This window comes from Saimiri boliviensis, chromosome 4 (genome assembly GCF_048565385.1).
Source record: "Saimiri boliviensis isolate mSaiBol1 chromosome 4, mSaiBol1.pri, whole genome shotgun sequence".
In the NCBI taxonomy this organism is placed as follows: Eukaryota; Metazoa; Chordata; class Mammalia; order Primates; family Cebidae; genus Saimiri; species Saimiri boliviensis.
In genome coordinates, this window is record NC_133452.1 from 124373964 (window position 1) to 124392730 (window position 18767).

Below are 18767 nucleotides of genomic sequence, written 5' to 3' on the forward strand. Positions count from 1 at the left end.
TGCAGGTTTGTTACATAGGCATACACGTGCCATGATGGTGGTTTGCTGCATCCATTGCCCTGTTATCTACACTAGGTATTTCTCCTAATGCTATCCCTCCCCAATCCTCCCATCCCCTACTATTCCTCCTCTAGCCCCTGACCCTCCAGGCCCTGGTATCTGATGTTCCCTTCTCTGTGTCTGTGTGTTCTCATTGTTCAACACCAATTTATGAGTGAGAACATGCAGTGTTTGGCTTTCTGTTCCTGTGTCAGTTTGCCAAGAATGATGGTTTCCAGTGTCATCCATGTCCCTGCAGAGGACATGAACTCATCATTTTATATGGCTGCATAGTATTTCATGGTTTGTATATTCCACATTTTCTTCATCCATTCTATCATTGATGGGCATTTGGGTTGGTGCCAAGTCTTTGCCATTGTGACCTGTGCCAAAATAAATATATGTGTGCATGTGTATTGAATGATTTATAATCCTTTGGGTATATACCCAGTAATGGGATTGCTAGGTCAAATGGTATTTCTAGTTCTAGATCCTTGAGGAATTGCCACACTGTCTTCCACAATGGCTGAATTAATTTACACTCCCACCAATGGTGTAAAAGCATTCCTATTTCTCCACATCCTCTCTAGCATCTGTTGTCTCTTGATTTTTTAATGATCGCCATTCTTACTGGTATCTCAATGTGGTTTTGATTTGCATTTCTCTAATGACCAGTAATGATGAGCTTTTTGTTTTATGTGTGTTGGCTGCATAAATGTCTTCTTTTAAAAAGTGTCTGTTCATATCCTTTGCCTACTTTTTGATGGGGTTGTTTTTTACTTGTAAATTTGTTTAAGTTCTCTGTAGATTCTGGATATTAACCTTTTGTCAGAAGGGTAGATTGTAAAAATTTTTTCCCATTTATTTGGCTGCTGGTTAACTGTATTGATAGTTTTTGCTGTGCAGAAGCTCTTGTTTGATTAGATCTCATTTGTCTACTTTGGCTTTTGTTGCACAGGTATACATGTGCCATGGTGATTTGCTGCACCCATCAATCCATCATTAAGGTTTCAAGCCCTGCATGCATTAAGTGTTTGTTCTAATGTTCTCCTTCCTCTTGCACCCCACAGCCCGACAGGCTCCCATGTGTGATGTTCCCCTCCCTGTGTTCATATGTTCTCATTTTTTGACTTTCACTTATGACTAGGAACGTGTAGTATTTGGTTTTCTGTTCCTGTGTGCTAGTTTGTTGAGGATGATGGTTTCCAGCTTCATCCATGTCCCTGCAAAGAACATGAATTCATCCATCTTTATGGCTACATTGTATTCCATGGTGAATATGTGCCACATTTTCTTCAACCAATGTATCATTGCTGGGCGTTTGGGTTGATTCCAAGTCTTTGCTGTTGTAAATAGTGCTGCAATAAACATATGTGTGCATGTGTCTCTATAGTAGAATGACTTACAGTCCTTTGGGTATGTATGCAGTAAAAGGATTGCTGGGTCAAATGGTGTATCTGGTTCTAGATCTTTGAGGAATTGCTACACTGTCTTCCGCAATGATTGAACTAATTTGTACTCCTATTGACAGTGTAAAAGCGTTTCTATTTTTTCACAGCCTCACCAACATCTGTTGTTTCCTGACTTTTTAGTAATTGCTGTTCTAACTGAGGTGAGATGGCACTGGTCATTAGATAACAGGAAATCTACAGAATGGGAGAAAATTTTTGCAATCTACTCATCTCTCAAAGGTCTAATATCTAGAATCTAGAATCTACAAAGATTATTTAAAAAAACAAATTTACAAGAAAGAAAATCACCATCAAAACTGGCCTAAAAATATGAGTAGACACATCTCAAAAGAAGACATTTATGAAGCCAAAAACGTATGAAAAAAAGCTCATCCTCATTGGTCATTAGGGATTTGTCTAGTGCTCTTTGCTTCCTAATTAAGTAATCTCTTCCTGCCTAGATTCACAAAGGGTTTTTTTTTAAATTTTTTTCTTCTTAAAATCTTTATAATTTTAGATATCACATATGCTTCTATGATCAATCTCAAAATAAAGTTCGCTTATGTGTGAAAGAGGTCATAAAGGTTTTTTTTTTTGGTTTGCTTTTGTTTTGTTCGGTTCTTTTTCATATAGATATTCAATTGTTTCATTTATTGAAACTACTTTTCAAATTTGGTTTCTTTGTTACTTTTCTGGAAAATAAATTGACCATCTATGTATAGTCTTTTTGGGCATTATACTGTCTCATATCTCTTTACCTATTTGTACAATAATCCATACTCCAGTACAAAATTGAATAAATGTGGTAAGAGCAGACATCTTTCATTTTATCCTGGACTTGGGGAAAATACTGAGTTTTATACCATTAACTGTGGCATATTTCTTACTGTGGAACTATGGCAAGAAAAAAAAAGAAAATCTCTCATATAGAAAGCAATTTTACTTAGTCTTACTTATCATTGTTCTTCATGTTCCCAACCTAGTTTTTGGTGCATTCTATGCTCTTTGTATTTTTAATTTAATCAGTGGATTGTGACACAAATTGTTACCTTAGTCATTCAGTTTGGTAATGTTCCTTTTAGTAGCTAACAAATACTTTCATCATTTTTCTTAGTTTTTTGTTCTTATTTATGTTTCAAGATAATTAAACAAATTGTATGGACCCCCAGAATGTTTTATTTAGACAAAGTGTTTTGTGTATATGTTTTATAAATACTGTTTTAAACTTTTATGTGCTCACATCTTTTATTTACTAACCCTGAAATAACTCTTTAACATAGAGAATACAAGATTGAAGGATAATTGAGTCCCTTTATTCCTGATTATGAAAGTGGTAATAGAAAGTTATGGGTACCAGACAATGTTTAACAAATTGAATATCATATTTTTATTTTAGAAATTTATTTAAAACATCCATTTTAAAATATTGATTGCAAACTTTTACAATTCTGGTGGTCTGTTGGCTTACGTTAAAAATCATCTTTTATTTCAGTAATCTAGTGTGAGAGAAAAAGCCTTTAGAAATTCTGTAAACGAGTGTGATTCTACCTAATAAGTGATTTATTTTATTAAATATGTAAAATGATATTTTCAACATACTTTTGACTTTGACATTTCTTTAGGAAGAGACGTAGCCTTTAAAACGAGTGTTAGATTTGTTATCTGAAATGGTTTGGGGGGCGGTGTGTGTGGGGGTGGGTGTGGGTGTGTGTTTATGGCATGACTGTCTTCTCCATGATAAAGTTTCAAAAACCTGTAACCCATCAATTATTCTTGGTGCAAATCATCACTTTACTGTACCTTAAAAAATACATTCTATTGATTTTGTTTCCTAGTTCAATTTTGTGGGGAAATTGCTTGGACCAAGAGGAAACTCCTTGAAGAGGCTACAGGAAGAAACAGGTGCTAAAATGTCTATCCTGGGCAAAGGATCAATGAGAGATAAAGCAAAGGTACTGAACTTTGAATTTGATATTTAACACATACAGGAGGTTACCTATAACGCTGATGGCTAAATTTACAAGCACACCTGAACAGCTCTTTCGCCATTTCCTATGATTTTCAACTCCTGGAGTCACCCTGTGTCACTTTCTGCTAGCTCCTCTGTCTTCCTAAAACGCAGTTATTGCCTTCCCTTCTTTTTCTTTTCAGAACGTATATTCTGGTATTTTCATTTTCTTTAGTCCTTTGTGTAGGTTGCTTTCAAATCTGTTCACTTTTTCTGTGTCCTCTGCAGGATGTTTCTGTAAGTCTGTGCTCATTGTCTTTACTTCCCTCGCTGTTTCCTTTTTCTTTCTTCAGTCCTATCGCCTAATCTCATCCATTGTATCATTCTCTCATTTTCTCTCTGCTCTATTTCACTTTGATCCTCTTACCTGAAGCAATTTCAAATACTTATCTGCAAATCTAAGAGAATCCTGCTTATTTCTGGAAATGTTTCAATGTTATTAAACAACTCACCTGATCCCCAAAAGAACAATAAGCTAAAAATATGTCAAGTTTGATGTTTGAAACAATTTGTTTCACATATGAACCACATTATTTCTTATTTTATAAAGTGTTAGCTCTTTTCTCTGTGTTAGAATTCAGTGTTTGGGAGAAACAACAATTTGTAGAGATTTATTCAAAAAGGATCTTTGAAAATTCACTGTGAAAGCCTGGGTATGTTTGGTGATATTGACCAGGCCATACTGTTAAAATTTGATAATGTTATTATGGAGAATGAAATGTTTAAATATTTATTTCTGACTATGAATATCCTTAGAAAATTACTCAGGAGTTCTGTATTTGTGTTAAGGAAACATATTAATTGAGGAAATTTATAGTGTGAAATGTCACTGAACTGGTGAATATGTCATACATAAAATATCTTTACTGTGATGAGTCTACATTTGGAATTTGAGCAAGCACCTCTCTTTGGGTGCTTTCTTAGAGTGATTCAATAGTCAACTGTAGAAAGTCACAGAAGGAATGACTTTTACTAGGCTTTTCTTTGGGATGACTTTTGATCATTCTGTACTGTGTACAATTTCAGCAACAATTACATTCTTGCCAATCTTCCTGCCTCTTGGTTCTCTGACTACATTGAAAATACATATTACAAATATTTAAGAGATGAGAACACCAGCATCTAGACACTGCTGGTGTTTTTGTCCCTGCCACAAATTTAGGTTTTCTTTATGTAGGAGGAGAAAATGACACATAATAATCTATGCCTGTACTTTCATGTATTCTTTAGTATTATTTTTGTTATGAATTTCCCAAATGCTTCATACTGTTATAAACTACATACACTGTGTGTTTCTATGCTCTCACACATTCTTTAAGATTTAAGTCTGGTATTGTCTCCCCAGCAGGGCTTCCCTGAACTCCTATAATAGGCTAAGTCCTCTTTTGTCACTTAACATACTTTACTGTATCTGTTTATCTCCAGGATGGGGAACTGTTCTAGTTAGCTTTGCACATGTAGAATCTTCATGTAGTATTTCTATATCTTTTGAAATGGTTGCTTATTTTTTATTCTCAAATATTTTGACATTTTTCCTGTTCATAAAGTTTTAAAGTAGATTTTTTTTTTCCCTGTAAGCATGTTAGGTACCAGCAAAAGTATTAGAAAACCCAATGGGAAACAAATTTGCTTCTATTAAGTTTCCATTAGGTTTAATTTACTCGTGTTACCTGTTACTTATAATTCAGTTTCTTACTACTCTTTTCGTGATCCATCATGTTTGGCTATGATTTGAGTGTTTTCACTTTTTACCAAGTTAAATAAAATAAACATACTTAATAATACTGTATTACAAAATATTTTTTAGAATCTAGCTAAGGCCTTTTCTTTCACTCATTTTATTTTTGGCTCCACTTGCTGGCTTTTGAATGATAAAGTCTTAACTTTCTAGAGTATTGAACACCAAGCTGAAATAAAACCACAGGCATGGATATCAAAAATTTACCTTAGTCCAGGTGCAGTGGTTCACACCTGTAGTCCCAGCACTTTGGGAGGCTGAGGCGGGTGGATCACGAGGTCAAGAGATCGAGACCATCCTGGCCAACGTGGTGGAACCCCGTCTCTGCTAAAAATACAAATGATTAGCCGGATATGGTGGCACATGCCTGTAATCCCAGCTACCTGGGAGGTTGAGACAGGAGAATCACTTGAACCCAGGAGGCGGAGGATGCCGTGAGCCAAGAATGCACCATTGCACTCCAGTCTGGGCAACAAGAGCAAAGAGCAAAATTCCATCTCAGAAAAAAAGAAAAAAAAAAAAAGAAAAATTTACCTTAGTGAACACTTGATTAAAATAAGAAATAAATTCTTGGTAAACTGTTGATTGTGATGCTGTTATTTTGCCTCTCTGCATCATGGCATGAACAGGAGAAAATATTTTACATAATTTTATTTTTTCTAATTATTAAATAAATCACGTCATTGTGCATTAAAAGTGTGTATGTGGGCTGGGCACAGCGACTCACGCCTGTAATCCTAGCATTTTGGGAGGCCAAGGCAGGCGGATCATGAGTTCAGAAGTTCAAGACCAGACTGGACAAGATGGTGAAACCCCGTCTCTACTAAAAACACACAAAAAATTAGCCGGGCATGGTGGCACATGCCTGTAGTCCCAGCTACTCTGGAGGCTGAGGCAGAAGAATCACCTGAACCCAGAAAGTGGAGGTTGCAGTGAGCCAAGATCGTGCCATTGCACTCCGGCCTGGGCAGCAGAGTGGGACTCCATCTAAAAAAAAAAAAGAAACTGTGTATGTATGGTTGTGTGCATGCACACAATCATACAGTCATATATTCATGCATTAATTATTGAGCACCTTTTGTGCAATTCACAGTTGTAGTTTATAGTAATGAATATGAAGGTTTTCCTCTCTTAGAGTTTACATTCCATGGGAAAGACAGATGATAAGTACATGAATAAATTTTATACAGTTAGGCATTGATACTTTTATGGATTTACGTAAAACAGATGCAGGGAAAAGAGGTTAGTGGTGATGGGAGCAAATTTTGGTACAGTGATCAGAGAGAACACTGGATGATGAGAATGAGCCAAACATAGAAAGATCAGAAAGGAGAGAGAATACCAGGTGTGAAGGCCCTGAGGGAGAATGTATAACCATATATATAACTAATATGACAACTGCAGCCATATATTCTTTTTTTTTTTTTTTTTTTTTTTTTTTAGACAGAGTTTCGCTCTTGTTATCCAGGCTGGAGTGCAATGGCGCGATCACAGCCATATATTCTTATTCACCTTTGGCTACCATCTGATTTCTTAGCACATCTTTACAGTAAAACTCCTGAAAAATTATTTGCAATCCCTGGCTCACCTTCCTTCTTTATAGTTCTCCTCCGCAGTCTCTGTTACTGGATCCTCTTCTTCCAGACTTCCAAGCCTAGGCTTCGTCGTCAGATTTCCTTTTTTTCTTTCGTATCATAGAACAAATGTGCTCTGAACCTCAAATTTATGTCTAACTTCCAATCTCCCCCTTAACTTTTTTTTAAATGTTCTAGATTCTAAATTTATATATTGACCTACTCATCATGTCAATGTGGATGTAACAGGCATTGAAATGTAGTATGTCTAAGGACACACAAATATATATAGGCATGCATGTTGACAAAGACTCTCCTTGACCAAACTTTAGTAAGGCCTCTCAGAACCCTCTTCTCAACTATGCCAGACTTTACCAAGATTAGCCATGTTTAAAATTTAGATCAGCAAGTATCAAGAAGTTCAACATGCAACTGCCAGTCTTTTTTTACATTTTATCCCATAGAAAAACTAAATAACTAAATCCATCTGAGGGGCTCCTTATGTGCTTTACAAAGCCTGTTTTCTTTACCTTTATATGACATGATGATGCAGATTGCTTTTCTATGTTGGGTATGCTGCTAAGGTAGTACACAATGTATGTTCATTCATTCATTATTTCTTCCTTTCTTTTCTTTCTTCTCTTTTCCTTCCTTTCTTTTCTTCCTTTCCTTTCCCTCCCTGCCTCCCTCCCTCCCTCCCTTCCTTCCTTCTCTCTTTCTCTTTTTTCTTTTCCTTTCTCTTCTTTCTTTCTCTCTCTCTCTTTCTTTCTTTCTTTCTTTCCTTTCTTGTCTTTCTCTTCTTTTTCTCTTTCTTCGTTTCTTTCTTTCTTGACAGTGTCTCACTCTGTTTCCCATGCTGGAGAGCAGTGGCACTATTGTGGTGCGATCACTGCTCACTGCAGCTTTTAACCCTCCCCCGGGCTCAGGCCTCAGGCAACCTTTCACCTCAGCCGCTCAGGTAGATAGGAGCACACTACCACATCTGGCTAATTACAAATTTTTTTTGGTAGAGATGGGGTCTCATTTTTTGCCCAAGCTGGTCCTAAACTCCTGGATTCAAGTGACCCTCCTGCCTCAGCCTCCCAAAGTGCTGGGATTATAGGTGTGAGGCACCTTGCCTGGTCCAATACAAAGTATGTCTTAAACTTGATCTTTACTTCATTATAAAAGAAGATATTTGGTTGTGTAAGTCAGGGAAAAAAAAAACAAAATATTTATTCTGTAGCTACTGTTAGTTCAAGAGTAGATTCAATATTATGCTGTTTAAAAAGTATTAGACATGACTCCAGCCCTCGCAAAGCTTGATATTTAATTAAATATATTACCAGTGTAACATTTTTTTAAAATTATATTTTAAGTTCTGGGGTACATGTGCAGATTATGCAGGATTGTTACACAGGTTTACACATGCCATGGTGGTTTGCTGCATCCATCCCCCCGTCATCTATGTTAGCTATTTCTCCTAACGTTATCCAGCCCCCTCATCCCCCAACAGGCCCCAGTATGTGATGTTCCCCTCCCTGTGTCCATATGTTCTCATTGTTCAACACCTACTTATGAGTGAGAATATACAATGTTTATTAAAGTTAAGAAAATAGTCATTTGGATTAATAGGTTGATAGAAAGACAAACTCATTTTGTTTTGTTTTGTTTCTGTAGATCTAATAATACTTCTTTATCCTTACCTAAGAAAATATGAAGTATTAAGATTTGTTTCCAGATCATTATAAAGTTAGCTGCATTAAATAGAAAATAATTCTAGTGACATTTAATAAGATTCACATTTGATGTTTTTCTTTGTGTTATTTTGTCCTGGGGAAAACATTGCCTTTTGTTCAGTTACACCTAGCCAATAACTCTGTAGGCAGAAAAAGAAAACAAAAACAAAATAAAATATAGTAATATTCAAGGTAACACCCGTAGCAAAATCTTACCATACAGTCATGATTTCTTTCCCATATTGTTCGGATTCCACAATATATGTACTCACATCCTACTTAAGACCAACCAGGCATGCTTGCACAGAAGCTACATTTTAAACTGTGAGACGAAAATGTATTCTTAGAGAAATCTAGAAAGGAAAATATACAGTATGTATGCAATATTTCCAAATGCCTTAGGAAATTAACTAGCAGTTTAGAAAGTTCTTTTAAGTCTAAGTCCTTCATATACCATATGGCCAGCTAGTTCTGAACAACCACACAGCTGCCGGTTTCGCTGGCAATTGCTTCTGAGCAATCTTCAGGGTAACTTACTGTAGCTTCAGATGGAATGTTGCTATTTTTGGTGGTGTTGATGGCAAAGACTGGTGAGGGAGAACAGAGGAAGCAGTAGTTCTACTTTAATAGCTTAATAAATAAAAACGTTTTGCAATACGGTGAGCGAGACCCTGATTCTGTGATTCTCTCATTTTCTTCTTGGGAAATAAGGGTACAACACAAATAATGAGTGACAAGTGACCGTCAGGAACAGCCACCACACAAATAGCATTAATAAAATATTTTCTGTATGTGAAACTTGGTTTATGGCTGTGACGTTAGGTCCCTGAAAGTTTCCAAGGAGCAAATCTTAATTATAAAAATTAAAAGGGATTTTTCTAAGCCTATTTTTGAAAAAAGTGACAAACAAACATATTATCTCTAAGAAAAAAAGGTTAGAGGTATTAGAGAAAAATCAGACAATAGCTTAAGGCACCCAAGAGAAGAGTGAGGAAAACAGGAAAGTTTGAAAGCAACTTTCTTGCAGATTCACCCATTGTCTGTCTTTAAATGAAAATCACAAATGTCCATGTTGCAAATAAATTATGTTGTAATGAAAAGTATTTTGGCATTTCTGTTCATAAGCTTGGTTGAAATTATGAAATAGAGTATTAGAGCCGTCTCATGATTATATGTTAAAAGTACAGTTCTGTTTGGTGGATTTTTATTTGAAAACTGTAATACTTCTCAAAGCAAGCTTTTCTGTCTTTGATGCAGTAATAACATGTAGTTTCTATTCTGGAATATATCTTCTGCATTGAGTGATGACTACTTTAGTAAATTCTTTGTGATTTCATGGCAAATTGATTTTCATCAACAATAAAATCAACAAGAAACCTTCAAAGAGATGTGGCTACCTAGTGTGCAATGTGGGTATGAACCTAGCACCAGCCATCTCTCATTTGGCTTCTGGGCTCTGCCTAACATCAAACAGCATGATAGTCTCGTAAATCCTGAAGGGGTGAAGTCACAGTCATTGCTTGTCAGTCAGGCTGTGACTGGTTACATAGACTCCTGTTTCAACTCTTTAATATCTTGAACACCAAAGTAGTTTATAATCAGTATATAATCCTGATGTTCATTTTAGCTGTGCCTCTAATGAACTACACAGTAGATCGGCATTTCTTTCTCTGCTTTCCTTCTGCAGAAAAGAATGCCTAATTCATTTTGACTTCCAGCAGAGTTAAAGGAATAAGCATAAGAATTTGCTTAAATATCATTTATGTTTGTGAAAGATAAGCAGAAAATCATAAAATACAGATATGTAGAATGTTATTTATGTTTGATTCACTCAACTTTTCTGTTTCTCTGATCTGAATTTTAGAGTAGGAGTAACAGACTGAAAGGTCCACCTGAATCATACCTCTTGTGATAAGAAAAGTTGTGTTAAAAATATATATTTGTGGGACCACAATGAAACTTAAATGTTGCCATTTTGAACCAATATATTATTTCAGTCTGTTTAGTTACACCTAGCCCATAACTCTCTAAGAAGAAAAAGAAAACAAAAACTAAATAAAATATAGTACTATTCAAGGCAACACCAGTAGCAAAGTCCCACTGTGCAGTTCATTTGGACTATATGTGACCAAATAATTAAGCTAATTAAGTTTGAGTTACAGAGTGAAATAAATAATCATATTTGTGAGTCAGTTTTTCAAATTAGCATCTTCATTTTTTGTATATGAATAATTTATCCTTCACTGTAGTGTTCCTGTGACCATAGAATGAAGAAAAAAAAAAAAAAGCTGTAAAGCTATCTAGGCTCAGTATCTTCATAAGCTTCAGTCATGGAGTATAAGGTAGTTTTAGGAATTTTGAATCAAAATGATATAATATCTTAAATCACTGATTTTATTCACATCTAGACAAGTTCCTTTTAATTTTTGTAATTAACACCTGCTCCTTGGAAACTTTCAGGGACCTAAAGTCACAGCCATAAACCAAGTTCTATATACATAAAATATTTAATTAATGCTACTTTATCCTGATTGTCACTATTTTATCCTGATTGTCACTTGTCACTCATTATTTGTACTGTACCCTTATTTCTCAATAAGAGTGAAATGAGAGAATCACAGAAGTAGGGTCTCTCCCACCATACTGAAGACATTTTTATTTATTAAGCTATTAACAAAGAATGTATGAAAATAGAAATTTTTAGACAGTTTGCATTTTATAAACCAAAAGTATAATGATTTAGCTCCTTTCTACCACTAAGGATGGTCTATTATTTTTGGTCATAAGCTTTACTGGCCATCTAAAAAAAAATTTTCTTCTCTTTCTCTTTCTCTCTCTCTCTCTCTCTCTTTTTTTTTTTTTTTTTTAAGACAGTCTCGTTCTTGTTGTCCAGACTGGAGTCCAGTGACGTGATCTTGGGTCACTGCAGCCTCCACCTCCTGGGTTCAAGCCATTCTCCTGCCTCAGACTCACAAGTAGTTGGGATTACAGGCCCCTGTAACCACGCCTGGCTAATTTTTGCTTATTTAATAGAAACGGGGTTTTTCCATGTTGACCAGGCTGGTTTTGAACTCCTGACCTTAGGTTATCTACCTGCCTTGGCCCACAAAAGTGATGGAATTACAGGTGTGAGGAATTGTGCCTGGTCTAAAAATATTATAGTAAAAGTAAAAATGTGATATAACCAATATAGAAAGGGGCCAGATTATATATCTGGAGAATATTTTAAATTTCACATTCTGTGAAACTTTTGAAAATGGCTGTAAATTATTTTATATTCTTGTAGAGAGAGATGAATAGAGTCCAATTCTCTTCCCTCTGAATCTGGATAGTTTGAGTGACTTGCTTGTTACCAGTAGAATGCAGATTAATGTTGGTTTGTGATTTTTGCAGCTATATTGGAAAAAGCTGTGTACCTTCTTTCTCATTTGCAGAAACACTATCTCTTGGAGCTTACAGCTTCCTTGCAAGGATTCTGAAAATCCTGATGCTGCTTTCCGTGAAGAAAGCCAAATTGCATGGAGAAGCCATGTATAGATGCCAGTGGGCAGTTCTACTTGAGTCCAGCTTTTGAGTCACCTTAGTGCAGGCTTTACACATGCGATTAAAGAGCTCAGCAAATGATTCCAGCCCTTAGGCATTTGAGCAATTAGCTGCTCAGGTCTTCATACATACCTGTGGCCCAAAAATTCCTGGAGCAGTTGCAAGCTATATCCATGGTACACTATTTAAATTTCTGACCCACAGAAACCATGTACATAATAATAATATTAAAATCATTATTCTAGAGCCCTAAATTTGGCATGGTAATTTATGCAACAATTAATAACTGGAACACATTACTACTTTATATATATATATATATATATATATATATATATATATATAATGTTATATTCTCTTCTTGCATTTCTCCTGCCTTCTAATGGCAATCAGTGCAGAATGATCATTTCTAGAGAGGGGGGTGTGTGTGTGTGTGTGTGTGTGTGTGTGTGTGTGTTTGTGTTAGGTATTTGTCTTTAGTTTAGTTTTGTTGTGATGTATTGTATTGTATTGTATTTGCAACTTATTTGAATTTGTCTTTCCCACCATCAAATAATTGACACACATGTCAACATTTTATTTCAAACTTGTTGAGGAAAACACTGCCAAGAGAGGCAATTAAAACACTTCTTCTCGGTAGAGATGTTTTACAAGATACTAGACATCAAAAATAGAAAGCTCTAGTTTAAAAAGCATTAGGTTAGTCATAAACCTGGTTTAAAGTCTTTCCACTTTTGGATATCTGATTTAATGTCACAAGACTCAAGGTTAATTGGGCAGGTGATTCCAGTTTCTCTGTAAGTCTTCTTCATTTTACTACGGCTTGAAAAACAAATGTTCTAACATTTTATCAGGGATGCTAGATGGATCCCAGAAGGGAAAGTAAATGGCATCGCACACCCGTGCTGCCTCAGACCCGGACTGGGAGAGTTTTTTTTTTTCTCTTAGTTCCTTCATTTGAACATTGTCTTGGTCAACAGTGTTCGATATGGTATTTTTGTGGAGAGACCATTAACTGAGTTTCTTAGTCATTTCTCACATTTTGTAGAACAAAGAATTTAGATACGTAGCGATCAATTTATGCAATACCTAGACCAAGATTACTGCGAATATACGTACCCATCGACATGATGTATTTTGACCAGTTTGCCATATTACAGAAAAATGAGCAGAATCCCAAGTCAATTAAGTTTAGAAATATATACTTGGATTATATACATATTTAGCATGGCATACCTATTATTTAGTGGATAATCTTTCTCTCCATACATAAATATATATGAATTTTGAATGAAATTCAAAATTATATGAAGTTCAAAATACGTATATATTTCTGCTATCCTTATGTGATCAGTGCAGACTGATAATTTCTAGAGGGGTGCGTGTGTGTGTTTGTGTGTATATGTGTGCATGTGTAGCTCTATAGATAATGCGTAGCTATATAGATATATACTTGTATATCTGTATAGATACATACATGCAATTTTATTTAATAGAAAGCATGATTAACACATAAAACACCCATAGTTGTATAGCAAACAAATCTAGAGCATGTATAATTTGTCAAGTTCTGTATTGCATATATTACTTTTTAAAATATTAAGATTTGCTTAATTTTTTTATACTCGATCCTATCTTTGTTTTGCCCACAAACTCAGTAACCAAAGTAAAGGCCCATATTAAGAGGTTATTGTTCTAATAAGGTTGAATATTAAAAGAAAATTTACTTAAATAGCTTTATTTTGCTTGTTGTAAGATATAATACATTATTAATTAATGGGTAATTTTAATGTCAAACCCAGTGGAAATGGTTATTAAAAAAGCAAAATAATAATGATGTTTAATCTTTTGGAAAAATCTTTGATGAAAAGGTTGTTGTTATTATTTGTATGTTTTTAGAAAGGTTCCATTAAATGTTTATTTTAATAGTTGAAATGACCCCAATAAGCCATATTTCTACAGCTTGGGGAATTTGGAGGTACAGTTAAGAGCATAATGGGACCAGAGTGGGAATGTTAATGAGAAAAAATCTGCACTTAACTCAAGTGTATCATCAGCACTAATTTAGATTCTGAATTTCATTAGTTTCACTGATGTTTATTTGACAGTATTCTGTTTTCTTTTCAGTTTTTTAAATTCACAAGTCATTCAGAAGTTGAATAGTAATCTATTTTTATCAGTCATAAATATCTGAATCATTCCTTAGTTGAATAGAGTTGTCATAAGGCTTAAAATTTGTGTGGGCTCTTGACAATCATTGTTAAACAGTAGAAAACTGTTTTCTGGCTTTAGTTAATGACACTAAACAGCTCAAAGAAAGACCAAAAAAAAAAAAAAAAAAAAATTACCAGCTTCTCAATCTAATGAATAACAGCACTGCAGCATTTACTTTTAATTGTTTTCTGGGTGTATGGGTTCACCAAGAGTAAAGTCTAAAACACTAAGGAAAATCAAATGCCAGGCACACAAATAAAAATTTACATATTTTGCTATAAACGCAATGGATTGCACCACTTCGTTTATTTGCAGCAGGACAGTGTTTTATGTACTTCCAGGGCTGCTGTTCACCAGGCATTTCATGTGAATGGTGCCTCTGAGTTGTTCCACTGTGGCAGTTAAGCAAGCCATAGGAACAAGCATACCAAATGCCAATAAAGGAAACACATTTATGTATTTTTGCTTAATATCTAAATATTAAAAATCATTGGTACCCCATTATGAATAGATTTACTTTTAAATGTTATATGCAAAGTAGTTTTCTCTTTGCATATTTTTGTGCAAAGTTAGCATCTTGTTTTAATTTTGAAAAATACTAACATTAAATTTCTTTGCTTTTTGAGGTCAGAGTTTTAAGATGGACAGTAAAACTATGCTAGTATTCTTGCATATTTTTTTCCAGATAAGGAATCCCTTAGTTATAGGTATATAATCGCTATCATCTACAATTTTAATACCACTATGGGATTTAAAAAAAAAAAAAGAAAAAAGAAAAAAAACAGGCAAACAGTATATAAGCCTGAATTTAAAGAACATGGAACATCTCCGGAAGCTTTAACGTTTACATTTCTAAGCTTGTAATGCTATTTGCTACTTCCTCTTCCTCAATAGTGAGCTTACTGTTTACTCTTTGTTTTGACTATTTTGCAGTATTTTATTTCCGTTATTCAACACTTTTATGGAAAGTTTTTCCCAGGCTTCGTTTTCTTTTTTTCACCTAAAATTTTTAAGCTAAATAATTATCAGAATAATTTTTTTCAGAATTTGAAACACCAAATGACTCTCATTTTTATTTTCTTGAATGTGCGAGAGATGTTTATTTTCTCAGCAACACCACCAATATCAGATTCACCTAAATCAGGTTGTTTAAGAGAAGTCACTCCTACCAGTCCAGAAATATAAATGATGCAAGCCATTTTTTAATGGCTTTTGTAATAAACAGACATATCCTACCAGTGCAGAGTTAATATTTTCAGGATTCCAATTCTATAAATTTTAGGTTTAAAAGTTTTGTCCACATTTTATTTTATACTAATAATATAAATAAACTATGTAAAAACTTATGATTATTATAATTTAAAAAATGTTTTATAGGAGTAAGGCAAGGTTATGTTTTGTTGGCAACTCTATAGCTTTAACATAATAATCTGGGGCATAAGAATTAACTTGAGCAATATTTAATTTCAGAATATTATGAGGATGACTGTGGGTTGTGTTAGTTTCATTCATCTGGTCTGAAGAATAACCTATGTGGTTTAGTGTCATGATACTCATAGTAAATTGGTTTATGCAATCTTAAAGCTGGCAGAAAACTTAAAGATACTGATTTAATTCTTTGATTTGTATAGGTGTGATATATTATTGCCCATGAAACAGTAATTTGCTTGAGATTACTGGGCAATTACTAGGACGTACTTAATTATTGACTGTAAAAAATGCCTGAAACATAAACATGTATGTCATTTAATGAAATCAGCTTGCTTTAACTAGTAAATTAACATCAGGGAACCAAAACATTGGAAGAAATATACTTTTCCAAGCCTTTTCTTGATTTTTTTTTAACTATTGCAACCTAAGTTAAATAAACAGAAAATTCATCCAAATTACTTTTTTTTTCTTTCCAACTATAATCTTAGGCTCAGGGAATAAAAGTGCAAGTCTGCTACATTGGTAAGTTGCATGTTATGGGAGTATGGTGTACAGATTATTTGTTTGCCAGGTAATGAACATAGTACCCAGTAAGTAGTTTTCTGACCTTCACCATCCTCCAGCCCTCCACCCTCAAGTAGGCCCTGTATCTATTGTTCCCTTTCAGATTACTTTAAATATTGTAAAATTACGGAGAGTACATAGAAGATTTAGTTGACTGGTTCTTCATTATAATATGGTCTTTATAAAATTGAGTGGTTGAGATATGACTTATTTACAAAATATTGCTATCCATCCTTTCTTCTGTTTGCCACAGATGATTTGCACCCTGTGCTCAGGGTGCCTGAGTCAACAGTTTATACATTGGGATTTGACAGCTCTCTGCAAAGAGTGAGGCAAAGGCAGAGAAACTAGTTCACCACTTCCCTGCAACTGTAGTCCCACCCTTAGGAGAAGACGAGGAGCAACATGGGCTCTTCTGGGAAATCTTCATGTCTGGAGCCCAGAATAATCTTTTTAGGAGGAGAGAGTTTCCCTATCTAGTTTTGGTAGGTTAGAAAATGGATCAAAGTATATTTAACTGCACATCTAATGAACAATTTCTTATCACATTGCTGTAAATTATAAAGCTGTAAACCAATAGTGCTACTTTAGTGCAGATATTCCCTCCTTAACCATTAGTTTTATTAAAATAGCAGAGCTTGCAACAATCTTGCATGTTCTTCACATGTACCCCAAAACCTAAAATGCAATAAAAAAAAAGAAAGAAAAAAAAAGAAAATGAAATAGCCAGAGCCAAATTGTTACATTTTTAGAAATATTTTTAGTTTAATTGTTGTGGGTACACAGTAGGTGTATTTATTTATGGGGTACATAAGCTGTTTTGATACAGGGATGCAATGTGTGATAATCACATCATGTAAAATGGGGTATCCATCCCCTCAAGCATTTATCCTTATAAACAATCCATTCATATTATTTTAGTTATGTTTAAATGTACAGTTAATTTTTTATTATTGACTATAGTCACCCTGCTGCATTATCAAATACTAGGTTTTATTCATTCTTTCTCTTTGTTTTGTACCCATTAACCATGCCTACCTCCCGCCACACCTCTTCACCCCTTCCCAACTTCTGGTGACCATTCTTCTACTTTCTGTCTCCACGAGTTCAGTTGTTTTCATTTTTAGACCCCACAAATACATGACAACATATAATATTTATCTTTCTATACCTGGCTTATTTCACTTGGCATGATCACCTCCATTTCCATCCATGTTGTTACAAGTGACAGAATCTCATTCATTTTTTTATGGCTGAACAGTACTCTATTGTGTATAAGTACCACATTTTCTTTATCGATTCATCTGATGGTGCACACTTAGGTTTCTTCTACATCTTGGCTATTGTGAACATGGAAATGCAGATATTTCTTTGATCTATTGATATATTGATATATTGATTTCCTTTCATTAGGGTATATCCCCAGCAGTGAGATTGTCAATCACACTGCTGGGGATATACCCTAATGAAAGGAAATCAATATTTAAAGGTGATAATTAATAAACGGTAGCAAGGATGTGGAGAAAAGGGAACCTTTTTATTGCCTTAAATCAATATTTAAAGGCAATAATTAATAAATGGTAGTAAGGATGTGGAGAAACCCACTCTACACATTTGTAAAGAGTGGTCAGGTTGAATTACCTAGAAGTTTGTCACTGACTGGAAGTTTGTCACTGACTGGAAGTTTGTCACTGACTCGGGTTCCTAAACTATGACACATGAATAGGTGGGCTAAGAAATAGTTTCTCTTGATAAATAAACAATTAACAAATTAAAAAAAAAGATTCCTTTTTTCCACATCCTTGCTACCATTTATTAATTATTGCCTGACTACTGGATATAAGCCATGTTAACTAGAGTCAGATGATATCTCATTGTAGTTTTGATTTGTATTATTCTGATGATCAGTGATGTGGAGCACCTTTAAATATATGTCCTTGCTATTTACATATGTTATTTTGAGAAACACTTATTCCAATCTTGTGCACATTTTTAATCAGATTATGATTGTTTTTTCTTCCAGTACTATGTTCAATAACAATGGTGAAAGTGGGCATCCTTGTTACATTGTGTTCCTGATTTGAGGAGAATGGTTTTTCATTTTTGTTTGTTTGTTTTCTGTTCAGAATGATACTAGCTGTGGGTCTGTCATAGCTTTTATTATATTGAGATGTGTTCCTTCTATACACAATTTTTTTAGTGTTTTTATTATGATGAGCTGTTTAATCTTATCAAATGCATATATCATGTTGATTTATTTGCATATGTTGGACCATCCTTGCATGCTGAATAATCTTTTTAATGTGTTGTTGAATTCAGTTTGCTAGTATTGTGTTGAGAAGTTTTGCATCAATATTCATCAGAGATACTGTCCTGTGATTTTCTTTTTTTGGTGTCTTTGTCTGGTTTTGATATCTGGGTATTGGCCTTATAGAATGACTCTGTTAATATTCCTTTCTTCTCTATTTGTTGGAATATTTTCAATAT

General features: G+C 34.5%; 1 protein-coding gene across 7 annotated transcripts in view; it reads left to right on the plus strand.

Annotated features, from left to right (window-relative positions):
• Nucleotides 1–18767, plus strand: part of KHDRBS2 (KH RNA binding domain containing, signal transduction associated 2) — a 609247-nt gene that overhangs the window by 231100 nt on the left and 359380 nt on the right. For all 7 annotated transcript variants that reach the window (XR_012517327.1, XR_012517329.1, XR_012517330.1 and 4 more), the window contains exon 3: nt 3326–3442. Coding sequence is in view for 1 of the 7 variants with exons in the window: in XM_003926360.3 (XP_003926409.1) it covers nt 3326–3442 (117 nt within the window). In the remaining 6 variants the exon portion in view is untranslated. The remainder of the gene's footprint in view (nt 1–3325; nt 3443–18767) is intronic.